The sequence below is a fragment of the Amyelois transitella genome, chromosome 11, assembly GCF_032362555.1.
Source record: "Amyelois transitella isolate CPQ chromosome 11, ilAmyTran1.1, whole genome shotgun sequence".
Classification (NCBI taxonomy): Eukaryota; Metazoa; Arthropoda; class Insecta; order Lepidoptera; family Pyralidae; genus Amyelois; species Amyelois transitella.
In genome coordinates, this window is record NC_083514.1 from 5272354 (window position 1) to 5288324 (window position 15971).

At 34.4% G+C, this 15971-nt stretch overlaps 3 protein-coding genes across 5 annotated transcripts; 1 reads left to right on the plus strand and 2 right to left on the minus strand.

Moving 5' to 3' along the window:
* Positions 1–694: 694 nt before the first annotated feature.
* LOC106134965 (RNA exonuclease 5) lies at positions 695–2891 on the plus strand. The gene is made up of 2 exons (XM_013335120.2): positions 695–932; positions 1170–2891. The coding sequence occupies exons 1-2, from the start codon at positions 890–892 to the stop codon at positions 2855–2857; spliced, it is 1731 nt and encodes a 576-aa protein (XP_013190574.2). The 5' UTR covers positions 695–889; the 3' UTR covers positions 2858–2891.
* A 1375-nt stretch (positions 2892–4266) lies between these two features.
* On the minus strand, positions 4267–7085 carry LOC106135000 (uncharacterized). Of its 3 annotated transcripts, none has more exons than XM_013335160.2 (4): positions 6997–7085; positions 5696–5884; positions 4539–4839; positions 4267–4433 (listed from the first exon to the last, which is right to left on the minus strand). In XM_013335160.2, exons 1-4 carry the CDS (start codon positions 7043–7045, stop codon positions 4283–4285), a joined length of 690 nt encoding a protein of 229 aa, XP_013190614.1. In that variant the 5' UTR covers positions 7046–7085; the 3' UTR covers positions 4267–4282. The 3 variants fall into 3 exon arrangements, with proteins under 3 accessions (XP_013190614.1, XP_060802583.1, XP_013190613.1); XM_060946600.1 differs by lacking the exon at positions 6997–7085 and adding an exon at positions 6341–6990 and having other exon boundaries at positions 4539–4833; XM_013335159.2 differs by lacking the exon at positions 6997–7085 and adding an exon at positions 6341–6990.
* Positions 7086–9352: 2267 nt separating this feature from the next.
* LOC106134880 (2-iminobutanoate/2-iminopropanoate deaminase-like) lies at positions 9353–13808 on the minus strand. Its single transcript, XM_013335022.2, has 3 exons — positions 13660–13808; positions 12016–12242; positions 9353–9840 (listed from the first exon to the last, which is right to left on the minus strand). The coding sequence occupies exons 1-3, from the start codon at positions 13806–13808 to the stop codon at positions 9698–9700; spliced, it is 519 nt and encodes a 172-aa protein (XP_013190476.1). The 3' UTR covers positions 9353–9697.
* Between the last annotated feature and the right edge of the window lie 2163 nt (positions 13809–15971).

Genomic DNA, 15971 nt, shown 5'->3' on the forward strand with positions numbered 1-15971 from the left:
AATAGTAATTAATTACTTCATCATCTATTTATCAAATAATGACACCTATTTTTATATATACAGAATCTATCAAACAAAGAGGCAGATTAAATGAGTAGTGGTATTTGAACGTAAATATCTGTCCTTGGCGATTCGAGCCCGAAAATTTTTGGCGGATTAATCCGTTCTTGACGGTTAAAGGGCTAATAGAAACTAACAAAGCTGAAAATAATTTATGCATTTGCCTACTCCATAAATGATTTGGTCACCCTACTTATGAATTCATATTATCAAAAATTTTAATTTTATAACAATTATTAACATTGCATGTTGGATGCCCCACATTTTTGCAATTGAGAACTATACAATTTAACACCATTTAAACTACGAAACCTTAAAAATATTTATAAATTGGCCTTAAAAATATTTATAAAGTGTAATTTTGCTTGAGTTTCGTTTCCTTAAGCACCTTTTACATTTTTAACATGATAATACTCTTTATTTTGTTGTAACAAATACATACATATTGACGACTTAACTAAGACAGTGATGACGATTATAAAACATTTATGGTGCATTTTTTATCTCACGACCACTGAATATTTGTAAATTTTGTTACTGGAGTTTATTTTTTAATTCTCAGGTAAATAAACTGAATTCCTTTCTGCCAGTGTGCCACATAGTGACAGTTTGTCAATGTCAAATAGATCAAAACAATACAACGCATCATCACTCACATGGATGGTTTAAATTCAATTTGTTTGTGATTTTAGTGATCAAAGAAATGGTTATACCATTACGTTTTTACTAGTGATTCAATAGGACTTTTTATCAATTTATTTAAAATAATTATAACTAATTTATATCTAAAAAGCAAGTTCCACTCTTAGTTTAACATTTAAACGTAGTTATGGAAGAACCTAAAAGTAAAAAGCGCCGGGTTGATGATGTTGGTAAGATACTTTATTATTATACCTCCACTTTAATTATTTTTAAATATGTATAGGTTAGAAAAGTGGTGGCATACTTTTTATTCTTGATACCCTACACGTGAAAGATAAACTTTGAATGCCTGATAAATTTAATCATGTTAAAAAAGTATTTTTTATTGTACTTTCTTACGAACATTATTTACAAAATAATAATTGACTACGTTTACCAATTTGTTAATTGTTAACCTATATTTCCAGGTCAGAATAAATTAGGATTTTCAAAAGACAAAAACAAGATAAATAAAAAACAAGAACACTATCATGAAAAACAAAAAAAGCATATCCCAAAGTTTCGTTTAAAAACAGCTGGAGAATGTGCTTCAATTTTAACATCGCCAAATGATCGTGTCCCTCTCCTGTTAACTGACATTCAACATCTTCTATTGCACTCATTGCTGGGAAATTTAAACTTGTCACAGCCACCTCGTTGGTATGTGTTGGATAAATGTGATCATATTTGTCAAACAACATGCCTCATTTTAGAAGGTATTTCCGTGTTACACTGGGAAAAATATTCAGAGAAATTTGTCAATGTGCATAATATTTTTGATAATTTCGTGGAAATTCTAACCCCCTCTATTTATAATGGATCTCTTGTACAAGAGTTGGCTCTTGTCCCTTTATCTGAGGTAGATAAAGAGGACATCATACAAAAATATGGAAGTATGAACTTGGCTTTAGAAGCAAGAAAAGATCTGATGGTGATGATGAAAGCAGTGTTTCCAATTGAAGATAATAATGCACCAATTGTATATGATATGTTACAAGATAAGTTTCCTAGAACTCAATTAATACTTTCTGCTTGGCAACTTATTGAAGAAAACTACCCAATGCCATTAAAAGGTAAATTGAAAAATGCCTATTCAGACTATGTTATGACAAAAGATGTGTATGAACCAGTGACAGCAAAGTCTCCTCTGTTTGGATTGGACTGTGAGATGTGCATGACTAGTGCAGGGTCAGAACTGACTAGAGTGTCTATAGTCAATGAGAAACATGAAACTATTTATGAGTCATTTGTGAAACCTTATAATGATATAACAGATTATCTCACACGCTACTCAGGCATCACAAAATGTTTACTTAATGATGTTACAAAAAGATTAGAAGATGTACAAAATGATATACGAGACCTCCTTCCTGCTGATGCAATTTTAGTTGGCCAGTCTTTGAATTTAGATCTCCATGCTTTGAAAATGATGCATCCTTATGTTATAGATACTAGTTTAATATATAATTTTACTGGAGAGAGAACCCGTAAACCAAAACTAAAGGCATTGGCAAGAGAATTTCTAAAAGAGGATATACAGAATGGAAAAAAAGGACACTGTTCAGTTGAAGATTCTTTGGCTGCATTGAAGTTGGTTCAGCTAAAACTTAGTCAAAGTATAGAATTTGGAGATGCTGTACACACCAACAGGCAGAAATACAAAGAGAATGCTTTCAAAATTACCAAGACTAAAGATATCGCTTTGTCCATATTTAACCATATGATAGAGCAAAATAAAACATCTTTAGTAATTGGATGTGATAATATAACAGGTGATTATCATACTTATTTAACTAGGGCAAGGGAAAGTATTATTACACATCTGAAGAAAAGCAAACAGAAGAAGGTAAAATTGAATACCATGGATGATGTTGAACAAGTTGTTGATGCTCTGTCAAAAGCTACTAAAGAATATAATTTTTCTATGGCACATCTGAAATTAGATTTTGACAGTCAATCGGAATTAGAGCAAATGCAACAAGTTGATGTTATTGTTAGATGGATAGCTAAAATCTGGAATTGTCTGAAGCAGAGTGCTGTGTTTGTTGTAGTGCTTGGTGGCACTGCCAGTGATAATGGAGTTGCTATGGTAAAAGTAAAAAGTAGTATGTCATAGTTTTATTATGTAGGTGATAGAATAAAATGATCTTAAGCGGTTTTTATGTCTTTTTTTATTATAAAATCTTATACAATTAATCAGAAATGATTTCCCTACCTTAGCCAGCCCATGCGTTAGGACCAACAACTTATAATTGTTCTGCAGTAATTTACTAGGTCATTCAACTATCTTTTTGTAAGAGTTAAAGTTCTTCCTTACACAATGTTATGATTATGTATTTGGAGCGCAATGTTAAAATATTTAGGTATTTTAAATATTCTCTAAGCGAATCTCTTTTTAGACCGTACGTGTGTACGTGTTTACAAAATACATACTAGATATGAAAAATTGCATTATATTATGATGCAAAACAGTCCAACTACAATTGATAGATAATATACTAGTTAAATGATAATAATATGTACTTAAATAAATGTTTAATGTAAATATAACAATAGTAAGTGCCGTGTGGTTCCCGGCACCAATACAAAAAAGAATAGGATCACTCCATCTCTTTCCCATAGATGTCGTAAAAGGCGACTAAGCGATAGGCTTACAAACTTGGGATTCTTTTTTTAGGCGGTGGGCTCAATTCTATCATTAAGCCAAATAGTTGAATGTGGTCATTCAGTCTTTTCAAGACTATTGGCTCTGTCTACCCTACAAGGATATAGACGTGACCATAAGTATGTATGTATAACAATATGAAGTTACATACGACCATGGCTATTCTTTAAACATATCACTTATCAATTTGACGTATTAAAATATAATAAATAACATGTAAGCAAGTTGTTTATTTCATACTAGCTGTCCGCAACTTCGTCCGCGTGGAATAGTTATTTTGGGCATCATTGAAGCAAGGATGAATAATATTCCCCGTTTTTTTTACATTTTTCATTATTTCTTTGCTTCTTATAGTTGTAATGTGATGTTATATAGCCTAAAGCCTTCCTCGATAAATGGTCTATTCAACGCAAAAAGAATTTTTCAATTCGAACTAGTAGTTCCTGAGATTAGCGCGTTCAAACAAACAAACAAACTCTTCAGCTTTATATATTAGTAATAGATTAACCTAGTTGGTTAGGCGACTGTCTAGCAATCTGTCACTATTTGAATCTCAATTCTATCATTTAGCCAAATAGCTGATCGTGGCCTATCAGTCTATCAATAAAAACAGGTTTATTGTATGGGGACCCCTATAATATTTAAATTCTTAAGTGAAATACATAATTTGTGAAAATTTCGGCTTTCTAGCTATCAGGGTTTATGAGATATAGCCACGTGACAGACAAATAGCGGAGGCTTAGTATAGAATCCCGTTTTTGCCATTTAGGTACGGAACCCTAAAAATACTTTTTTAAATAGCTTTTGCCGGAAGTACTACCGGAAAAGGTTTTAATAGAAGAAGTCTGTATAAAAAAATATATTGATTATTTGATTTTATTTGGAAAGTGCATATATTTGCCCGGTGAGGGGATCAACTGCAAGCTGTGGAGGCAGCTCAGCCGCAATGTCTGCCAGAGCCTCCCATCTAGTGGCGCGGCTGCTCGTCGATTGGCTAGGACTGAGCGACTCTTCTACCTTTTCTTCACTAAAAAAACAATTCGTAATTAGATATTCCACTAATTAAGTATTTAGTCATGTGCCTGAATTAAATTTAAATCGTTTTATTGCTGTTGTTTTTAAACTCGCTTACATTAATTCGTCGATGTCGATAATAGATGGTTTCGTCTCTGAATCGGTTGGTATTCGTTCAAAATTTGTAGGTGTTTCATCATTCTTTAGAACGCTACTGTGATCCACATTTTTGGATTGTTCAAACAAATCTTTAGGAATATTTATCTCGTCTTCTATCGTATTGTCTGCAATATACAATTCTACAACTTTTTCTACGACGTCTTCCAGTGAGGACAGCTTGTCTTCGACTTGCGAATCATGATGGTCTACCTGAGTATTATCTACGTCTATCACATGCCCGTTTGCGTATAAATCTGAAACTGAAATGTTTAGTATTAAAAAAGCTACTTGGTTGTAGGTACCTACCTACTTATGAAGGCAATAATGGATACATTTTTGGACTTGGTAAACAGTTTTAGAGTTAAGCTGTGGACATACTGTTGTTGAATACTGAAAACCAAAAATGATAGGCTACATTGTTCGGTTTATTTTCTACTTACAATTTTCTTTAACCTTCAGAATACTGCAGGCGTAGAGTACGTTACTAAGATACATCTACAAATTTTATATGCAGTAATCACGAATTAAGCTTTATTTTAGTTAGTAGGTATAACGTTATATTCATAGCCGTCGACCGTCGCTGGTATTAAAAGAGATGCTTATTTTTTAAGTTTAAAAAGAAATAAGTAATATGCATGAGATTTAGGTATGTGTTTTCCTACTGTTTTGTAATAAATTATCACTTTATTAAAATAATACTATACCTACTTAAATAAATCGATTTTAACACGTAGCCTGCCATAGTAGATTTGCTAATACAAAGATTATATACCTGTTAGTCACCGGTGACTGATATTGCAGTCTATGTGTTAACCGAAATAACAAAGTCTTCCGCGGCTTCTTCTTTCTGGTATTAATCCCGGTTACATTCTTACCTCTTTGTAGAACAGCCCAGGGTGCGTCTTATGACCATGATTCTGGATTAAGTTGATGAAGTGATCTGATCCTAAAGTGAACCATAATTTAGTGATGTATTTTTTTTTAATTTTGGATCCTAAAGAATTTGTTTCACAAATAGTTAAATAAATGCTCACTATGATGGCAATAAATAACTTTGTACATACATATTTACATACTATTAATGTTTTGATATTGTATATTCCTATCATAAATTACCTTTTTCGACTTGAACATTCGGAGTATCTATCAAAGATTTATTATTCCTATCTAATTGTATGGATTCGGCTAAAGTATCACACTGGGGAAGCACCTTTTCGATTGTTTCATTTCCATCATTAATAAGGTTCACTGTATCGTCAATATGTCTTTGGTCTTCGATGTATTTGGAAAAATGAATCGTTTTATCTGAAAGAATACGTTAATAATAATTAAATGGTATATTTATAACTATAGGGTAATTTGTAAATCTAAAAATAGCAAAGGTTTACTACGCCGCCTACCTATACACTTGGACGTCACGATTCACGTGCCATGAACAATTAAAATTAAAATCGTTGCGTCTTATGAAAATTACAAAACAATCCGGGATTGAACTTCAAGAAAACCTTTACCGTGATTACTGTTAATATAAACAGTAAATATCATAATTTTATTAAGTGCTGAAAAGTGTTAACTATGACAATATCGTTATCGTTCTGCTAATTTAAGTAATAAAAAGGGATTTTTTATTTTAGCCATTAGTTTGATTACGTTTTAGTAACATGAACTAGTTACTTATTATAAAAAAAATGTATTTCAAATTACAAAGATTTGAATTTTAGAAAATGGCAAAAATAAAAGTTATTAGGAACCGGACACTACCTGTGGGATCCGCACTGGCTGTGACCATATTGGGGGTGCTGCTAGTGCAGCCCATGTTGACTATTCGGGCATGTGGTGGCTGACACCGGCTGAAGATGTGCACGCACGGCGTATCGCGCCGGGGCCGTCGCCGCCTGACCAGCCGCCCGTAACAACCTAACCCTACTGCCCGCTCTTAGAGATCGTATCGTACAACTACCTATTAGTGGAGGGAGACCACTCGACTGACCTCGCACCCCCATCGCGTTTTTCCAATTAACCGAACGTAGTACATTCCATTACACTGACGCGCATAATTTCAGACAAAAGCCTTTCGTTTTCAAAAGAAGGCTTTATTTTTCGATTAATGTAAAGATTGATACAACAATGGTTTGTATTGGCGATATTTTTAGGAATAAGTATTTTGTTGTGTAAGTGTCGAGTCGAGTGAATTTTGCCACACACTGTGTAGTTCAGATCCTCCCCACAACCTTATCTGCCTTAGAGGTTAAGTGCATAAGTACCTCGACGAGATAATTTTGGTGCAGTACACAGATACCTCGTCTGAGAGGCCGGTAAAGTTATAAAGCAACTCCATCCAATTTTAACTTTTTGAGATTATACATATACCTACCTAATATGAATTACCTCATTTTTTTGTTCGCTAGCATACTTACCAGACTTCGGTAATACCATAGCTTGGAACCTTTGATGATCAAAGGCCATATTTAAATAGACGTTAGCAGCAACCAAAGCTCTTTGTCCTTAAATACAGCTGATGTAGTTCACGCAAAACCTCAACTTGGTGTTGTGTTTGTATAAATTATGCGGTCCCCTCCCACCGGGTGCCCCGCTAAATGTTCTCTTGTATTTCATGACCACCCACTCTAGGTCACAGTTTAAAATAGTTATCTCATTTTTGTTGGTAATCACACGAACAAATCATCGAAGTTTAATGTTGGTAGTGGTAGAATATAAAAGGGCGTAATAGGCTAACGAAGTTTTTTCCAAAAGCGTTTTAAATAAATATAAAGTCTTGGAAGCACGCACTTCGTAAATTATTTCTTTTTTAACCAACTTGAAAAATGATGTTATGATAAACTGTGTTTCTATTATTATTATTTTATTTATTTGAAGTATTGTAACTGATAAATAAACACATCACATATTTATCGTTTATCACATATTTAACTGATAAATAAACACATATAGTATATCATAGTGCCGTGTGCTTCCCAGCACCAGTAGAAAAAAGAATAGGACAACTCCATCTCTTTCCCTTGGATATCGTAGAAGGCGATTAAGGGACAGGCTTATTTATATACTTGGGATTCCTCTTTTAGGCGATGGGCTAGCAACCTGTCACTATTTGAATCTCAACTGAGCGTAGCCTATCAGTCTTTTGATGACTATACCCGCATAGACGTGATTATATGTTATGTTATATTTATCTTTGGGTAATTGAAATAGATTTTCCAAATCCATAATAATACCGAGAAAAGATGTTCGTAACGAATAAACTTAAAAACGACTGAACCGATTTTGTGCAAATACGAGTATATAGATCAATTCTCCCGGATAGTTTTTGTCTGTTTTAAAGTGCAGAACTTACTTCTAATGTATAAACTTCAACATTCCTCAAATAAAAACTTAGTACTTAAGTCCGATAAAAATATGGAAAACAGGCCACACTAGTCTCTGGTCATAAACCCTCGTGTTTTGACTGGCAATGTTTTGAAATAGCATTAAGCTATATCAAATCGGTTGTTAACAAAGTGCTAAATAAACTCGACACACGCACATTCTTTGGGCAACGGGCGAGTTTAAGAGTTAAAGGGTCCCCGACCTACTTATATATTAGTTTCATGGTAAATACAAACTGTAAATAATGGAGCTAGAATGTAAATAAGGCCCAAAACCATTGACATGATTTATTTATAATTAATTAGACCAAAACTCTTATTGTCAGAGCTTGCATGAATAGATTGATGAAGTGGAAAGATTGTCTTTGCTGACATGACAACTGTTCATATCTCCAAAATTAAACTAAAAATATACCGTTTGACTATTCAAAAGTATTAACTAGTTAGCACTTCATTTTTTATTGAGTATATGATATGTATATATTATATTTTTTTAATCTACACTAATATTATAAAGAGGAAAACTTTGTTTGTTTGTTTGTTTGGTTGTAATGAATAGGCTCAAAAACTACTGGACCGATTTTAAAAATTCTTTCACCATTCGCAAGCTACATTATCCACGAGTAACATAGACTATATTTTATTTTGGAAAAAATAGGGTTCCGTAATATATTAGGATTTTTCGGACACAAACTGAAAAAAATCAACGAAAAAGTTACTTATTTTGCGTACGCTGCCTAAACTACAAAAGATAGAACCATAAAATGTTTCAATTAATTGTAGATCTTATAAATATCTACAAAAAAGTCCGTGACACACTATACCTATCTATGTCGAGTGGGGCACAACAACCACATTTTTATTTAAAAATCTTGAATTTTTTTTGGTCTATATTTAAACGCGTTTTTTTTACTCATGCTATTAATCCTTATCAAAATAAATAATTTCATCAATAAGTACAGTTTATGTAGATAATATTTGGTCTTTGAATGATTAAAATTGGACGTTTGGTTTTGAAGTTGTGGTGAAATTAAAATATTACGATTTCTGCTGCACGGCCCGGGACTGCAGGCAGAAGTGACACTTTTGCCGGGAGCAAGACTTAGTTAGCCGCTTTGCGGGCGGTCCTTTAGTTAGTTCTAATAGAGATATATTTAGTATCGGCTGTGAATCCGTGCGAAGCCGGGGCGGGTCGCTAGTATTTTTATATTTCTACACAGAGTATAACGCCACCATAGCCTTAATTTTTAATGCAGTTTCGTATTGTAGTCGTATTTTATATTTGTCATATTTTTAATTTGCATACCAAATAAAGAATTTTTCTTTCTTTTTTCTTTCTAGGTACTGTTATAAAATACTAATCAAAAGAACCGGCAATAAGGTGGTTTCTACAATGTAGTCGTGTGCTTCTATAAAATCCATAGGCAAATGTTGTGAATTTACGATTGGTAGTTAGTAATGCACCAAATTAAATTAAATAATTTTATTAAGTGCAAATTCAATATAAGATAAGAAACGCATCATCAAAATTAATTAAATATAGCCGCTTTAGCTTGTTTGATATAATTTCTAAATTATAGTAAGTACCCTAGTAGAATGAAATACTCTGGAAAAAGAGGTTAATTTGTCACCCCTTTTCCACGGTCACGGTCGTTATAAATACTCAAAATCAGATAGTCTTGTCAGATCTATGTATGCGATACTACAGCATAAGAGAGAAGTATATTTGAGGGCACTAAGAGCGAGCACAGGGACAAGGGCCCGCTTCAGCCACGACGAGGTCGCCGCTGAGGGCAATCGCCTCGATTTCGACGGCCGCGCCCAGCGGCAGCTTGGCCACCTGGTACGTAGCCCGCGCCGGAAAATCTTTTGGGAAATCTGAAATTAATTTACATAATAATCTCGATTAACACGCTATTCAAGGCTCGTCTAATCCTGCCTGAATATTTTCTCTGAAGGTCGCAATACCCTTTGCGTCAAACGCTGGCCATGGCCAAGGCGCCGTGTTAGAATTATGAAATCCTAACTACAATTAATTATTTTTATTTTTAAATTAGGATTTAGAATTAGAATTAGCCAATGTAAGCATTGGCTTAAATTTTATTGTATGTGTAGGACTTGCCTGCCCAACAACTAAAATTGTAACTTGTTTTAAGAAATCAGTTTAATTGTGCCAGAAACATACTCGTAAGATAAATAAATTGTAATACACATAATTATAGGCTATTTGACAAAGTTCTAAAAACTATCTTTATATGGTATTTATTTGTTGATAAGGAGCCCTACAAAAATACTTTTCTGCCTTTATTACAGCTATTTTATAAAAAAAAATCGAAAAAGAAAATGAAATATTCAAATATGCCGCCAAAACGCGACTTTTAGCAATATGGCGGCTATGGCATGCAGTGACGTAAATTTCGTGTAAATATCATACAAAGCTTGTTTGTGTTTCGAAAAGTTTTGATTTTCTCTTGTTTTATTTAACTTGTGCCACGTCATATGTGTGAAAATTATTAAAATGAGTTCCTATAAATGTTGTGCAGTGCCTCAATGCACTAATACAACAATAAAATCTCCTACGAAACTGTTTTTTTCTATACCGATGGATTTGAATATTCGCAAGAAGTGGTTTCAGATCATGATCTAAGATCAGTGGTTACCAAAATATACTTACATTGATGTTTTCACATTCTTCAGTTCGGCAGCATAGAAATCTGGATTGTCTTTGAAGAAGACAATCCAGATTTCTTCTTCCAACCATTATTGCGTCCACTTTTGGTAGGTTTCGACTGTCAGCTTTCGCGGAATTGGTTTCCATTATTAAATACCTATGTTATCTGAGTAATCCTGAGCGATCAAACACTTATAAAATCTTGAAAAATAATAGCGAACACTAAGGAACGGTACGATCCACAGTCTGTTTATGGATAATTGACGTCATAATAGAAATAGCCAATCACGTTCGTTTTTAGTCACGTGACAGCTGCATATAAAAACCTAATTTTCTGAGACGGATTTTGTTTAAATAATGCAATATTTTTATCTCGCGTTATTACAAATCGCTCCAAAAAAATAATATTAAGACTGATGACATAAAAGAAATGTATATTTTTAATACAGTCAAATAGCCTATTATTAAAAGATAACTTCTTTCAACGAAAGCCTTAATTTAGCCTAAAGATGAAAAGTTTCATGAAATACAATGATACGAAGAAACATTTTGTTGCTTGCTTCTAAACTACCTAATCCAAATTATGAGGGTAATTATGTTATTGGAAATGTCGTGATTAAGTTACAAATTCTACAATAAAAACTTGCATTTACGACTTACAATCCAATGCAAGCATTGCCATGCAAGTTCAAGAATTAGCATAGTTATAATTACCTACGTTCATTAAAAACGGGACATGAACAGGGACACAAAAAATAGTGAAATTTTAAATAAATACTTGGTGTAAATACTTTATGCTTCATCAAGAACCAAAACAAGAAAATGTTAATTTATTAACCATGTAGATGCATATCATTATTTTCCAGCTCCGTAGCATGGCACGCCGTTTAATCGCGCGCAAAACCATCGCTGTTTCGCATTTTATTATGACTTGAAACGAGACAGCGAATTGTCGCGCAGCCATGCTGCGGGGGCTGGATAAGAAACATCGTCTCTATTTCATACTCTCGATCATTAGTTGATCGAAGCTCTCGATAAATAAATTGCTTATAAATGTATGTGATATTGTAGCACTGCTACTAAACTTGTAGCAATTCTACGTTTCTCGCTCTATCGCCAAGCGCGAAAGCTACGGTGATGACAGCTACGAGGCTACGACGTGCTACGGTGCCATACTACGAGCTGCTTACAGCTAGTTTTTGTAACGCAGCGAGGACATCAATTCTTTCTAAATATGTAAAAGCGGACAATAACTGATTGATTGACTGACATAAACAAACCGCTAGGTCTATCAATTTGATATTATGTATGTTGGTTCCTTATGGACAGGAAATTGTGGGCGTACTCAAATTTTATTATTATAATATATTCCTATAACTAACATTCTGCATACACTTGATTGACATCCTGGAAATCGTCCATATTGCCAAGGAGTATGGTAGTCTTGACACACGACTCCAAAGAGGCGCCGCCCGCCTCGAGCACGTGTCTGAGGTTGTCAAGCGCCTGTCTCGCCTGGGCCTCGGCGCCTCCGCAGACCAACTGAGCGTCTACGTCAAGCCCCAAAACTCCTGATACGTACAGCGTTTTGTCAGTCAGAATGGCTTGACTGAAACAAACATGAGTCGCCAACACTAGTAACTACAGAAATTAGATTATTGCTTTTTTCTGAGATTTAGGTTAACACGGTAAAGAGGTATATCGGATTAAATGCCTCATTTTTATTGATATAAGGCATTATAGTAAATGTCAGACTGGCGGTCCATCGGAAACCAAAACTTTTGTCAGAAACATTGATTATTAATCAGAAATAAAATCTCCAAAATACGTTTAGTACTTTCATGTAGAGAATGATTATTTTATCACAATATCCGTAATGTAGATGTCCATACTTGTAATGTGTATTTTGCAGGGAATCAGACTATTTCAAAGGGATTCCGCTTATGAGATACCTACTATCAAGTCACCTATAAAGGTATTACTTTTGAAATTTAAAAAATTATTACAATTCGCTATGCTATCGCGCCATGCTTTGTGCTGTACTTATACTAGGTACTTAGGTTTCGAGCTTCCGACCAAACAAGCATTGATAATGTAAAGTTGTTAAGGGTCGCATTCCACGAATATATAAGTGGGCGAGTAGGAAAGCACATTGCGGCCTTTGCCCACTCAATGTACTTAGTACCAGAAATCGGAAGTACGAGTAGGTAGGTACATCGCAATCGCGATCCACATTTAGGTAATAAACCTACGTTCGCGATGACCTTTGCATCTTGTAGTTTAAATAATGGTAGACAGTTTTATTGCGCGGAAGATACAACATACTTACCATTCTCACTTAAATCCGTGGACATGCGATAATCTACGAAGGTATTCTACGTTCAACATAAACTACGGATAAACTGTCTTGCGTAAATAATCTTATTGCACAATTTATGCGACCACAAACGGTTGGCAAAATTAAATTTTTGACATTATGGAATACTAGCTTCTGGCTGCGGCTGCACTCAATTGCAGCCTGCGAGTAACTTCAATATTGTAAATGTAATTAAATATTCAACATTATCCAGCCAACCTTGGGTAGACCTAGGTGAATATGGGTAACCTCCGAATTAAAATTTATTTCAATTATTATTCAGACTAACACCGAACATAACCCAACTAGTGTTGGGTAGACTTAGTTGCATACGGGCAAACACCGAATATAAGTAAATATTCGGACTTTATCCAAAAGGCTTGGGTAATCCTAGGTAAACCCGAGTAAACCTAGGTTTACTCTCTCTTCTAGCATTACCCGTAACATATACATGAGTCGGTAACTGAACTGGTATTATTTTGTTGTAGGTGACGGAAAATTCACGCGAGCGGGCCGCTAGTCATGCTATGAAGAACTCAACGATTATGTTGTACCATCTCTACTTTACAATTCATACGAGAGACCAAGTCCAACAGATCAGCGATATCGTGAGTGCAACTTCGATCAAGTACTTAAAAATGCAAGCTACATAACCAATCGATATGCTTACCTGTATGGCCCGACGGGCTTGTAGATTTTTGGCGATGTGACGATAGTTTTTGTCACCCTATGGGCATTGGTTTTCGGACAATCCTCAGGCACGTTCAATCTCGACATAACGTCCGCCTTATTTTTAGTAGTTATTGCTTCTGAGCTCATTTTTATGTGTATTTAATTAAAATATATATATACTTATATATGTGTATATGTATAAGTATTTTTATTTTATGTCAAAGTAAAAAAGCGTATTCCTACTGCAAAGTCTAGTTAACATAGACAGAAGAAAAAATCAAAAAATGGTTGGTTATGATTGATCCGAATAAGGTTTTTATACTTATATATTTTATAATTTATTTTTATTAATATACAGAGATAAACCTTTAAAGCCGCGTGGTTCCCGGCACTATTACAAAAAAGAATAGGACCACTCCATCTCTTTCCCATGGATGTCGTAAAAGGCGACTAAGGGATAGGCTTATAAACTTAGGATTCCTCTTTTAGGCGATGGGCTAGCAACCTGTCACTATTTGAATCTCGGTTCTATCATTAAGCCAAATAGCTGAACGTGGCCATTCAGTCTTTTCAAGACTGTTGGCTCTGTCTACCCCGCAAGGGATATAGACGTGACCATATGTATGTATGTATGTATGTATGTATGATAAACCTTTAAAGTGGACCCCAGGCCCCGAAGTACTATGAGAGATGAGAGAGAGGGGTAAAGTTTGTAATTCTCTGATTGTTTGTTATATCTAAGAGCTAATCTTTAGAAATACTGAACCGATCATAAAAAAGTTAATATTTTTTTTGTGTTTATTTAGTTTCACAACAACTAAAACATTGGTGAAATAATCGCTTCAATAAACAAAAACGTGTCTAATGGGATATACATACATACATACATATAATCACGTCTATATCCCTTGCGGGGTAGACAGAGCCAACAGTCCTGAGCGGACTGATAGGCCACGTTCAGCTATTTGGCTTTAAGATAGAATTGAGATTCGAATAGTGACAAGTTGCTAGCCTATCGCCTAAAAAAAGAATCTCAAGTTTGTAAGCCTATCCCTTAGTCGCCTTTTACGACATCCATGGGAAAGAGATGGAGTGGTCCTATTCTTTTTTGTATTGGTGCCGGGAACCACACGGCACTAATGGGATATTAACGAAGGATATAACAAATTATACTTATATTATTATTACGGAAAACTTTGTTTTGCCATATAATTTTTAAGTAATTTCTATTTTAAAAAATGTTAAAGGTGGACAGCCCTGATCACTAAGGGTTATGAAAAATGATTTTTGCCGATTCTCAGACCTACTCAATATGCTCACAAAATTTCATGAGAATTGGTCTCGCCGTTTCGGAGAAGTACGGGAACGAACATTGTGATACGAGAATTTTATATTTAAGATTGATATTTATATATTTTAATTTCTTTTACAGTTATCACATCACCCGTATATCCAGTCTCATCAGCTTTTCTCTCTCTCAATTTTTTTGTTGTTTGAGCGAGTAGGTACAAAACGCGTTTTACAAAACGCTACTTGATTGTAATGTCATCCTGAGTATGTTGTTCGCATTATGAACCTTTTCTGCATCTACCGTAACTATCGTGTGGAAGAAATATGATATCATATTAAAAGTTGCAATTTTTTTTTAATTTACACATTTTTAAAAATTGACTTGCTCTTATCATATTTTGAATGAATTTAAAACATTTATTGCGTCAAAAATATAATTATTTACATAATGTATTTAAGTAACTAAAAACGTTTCAATAAACGCGTTTTATACTTATTGATTTTAACTAATTTTTAATGTTTATGAACTGGGACACATTCAAAATTCTCATCATCCCCCGTAGGATAGCACGGGACTTTGATGTATCTAAGGTAAAAATGGTGCAAAGTAAAATAGGCAATATTATAGGTATCCGTTGTCAGTGCACCATTAAAAAATAAACGTTCAGTCATAATATTAAAGTGCTCTGTGTGTCTAAAAACGGTGTCACTTAGGTATTTGTCCGATTGTAATTTTTTTGTAGGTATTTTGTTGCATTTTGATAATCATATTGATGCCGTGTGGTTCCCGGCTCCAATAAGACCACCAAAAAGAATAGGACAACTTCGTCTCATTCCCATGGATGTCGTAAAAGACTTCTAAGGGATAGCCTAATAAACTTAGGATTCTTCTTTTAGGCGATTGGTTACCAGCCTGTCACTATTTGAATCTCAATTGTATCATTAAGCCAAACAGCTGAACGTGGCCTATCAGTCTTTTCAAAACTATTGGCTCCGTCTACCAAGGGATATAGACGTGAT

Bases quoted from the DNA above. Each gene is read 5' to 3' on its own strand.
- LOC106134965 (XM_013335120.2), top strand. From the start codon at position 890: ATGGAAGAACCTAAAAGTAAAAAGCGCCGGGTTGATGATGTTG. The intron at 933-1,169 runs GTAAGATACTTT...CTATATTTCCAG, and splicing joins GCGCCGGGTTGATGATGTTG to GTCAGAATAAATTAGGATTT.
- LOC106135000 (XM_013335159.2), bottom strand. From the start codon at position 6,395: ATGGGCTGCACTAGCAGCACCCCCAATATGGTCACAGCCAGTGCGGAT. The intron at 5,885-6,340 runs GTAGTGTCCGGT...GTATTCTTTCAG, and splicing joins AGCCAGTGCGGATCCCACAG to ATAAAACGATTCATTTTTCC. The intron at 4,434-4,538 runs GTAAGCGAGTTT...TTGTTTTTTTAG, and splicing joins ATCGACATCGACGAATTAAT to TGAAGAAAAGGTAGAAGAGT.
- LOC106134880 (XM_013335022.2), bottom strand. From the start codon at position 13,808: ATGAGCTCAGAAGCAATAACTACTAAAAATAAGGCGGACGTTATGTCG. The intron at 12,243-13,659 runs GTAAGCATATCG...TGTTTGTTTCAG, and splicing joins AAGCCCGTCGGGCCATACAG to TCAAGCCATTCTGACTGACA. The intron at 9,841-12,015 runs GTTAGTTATAGG...AATTAATTTCAG, and splicing joins CAATCAAGTGTATGCAGAAT to ATTTCCCAAAAGATTTTCCG.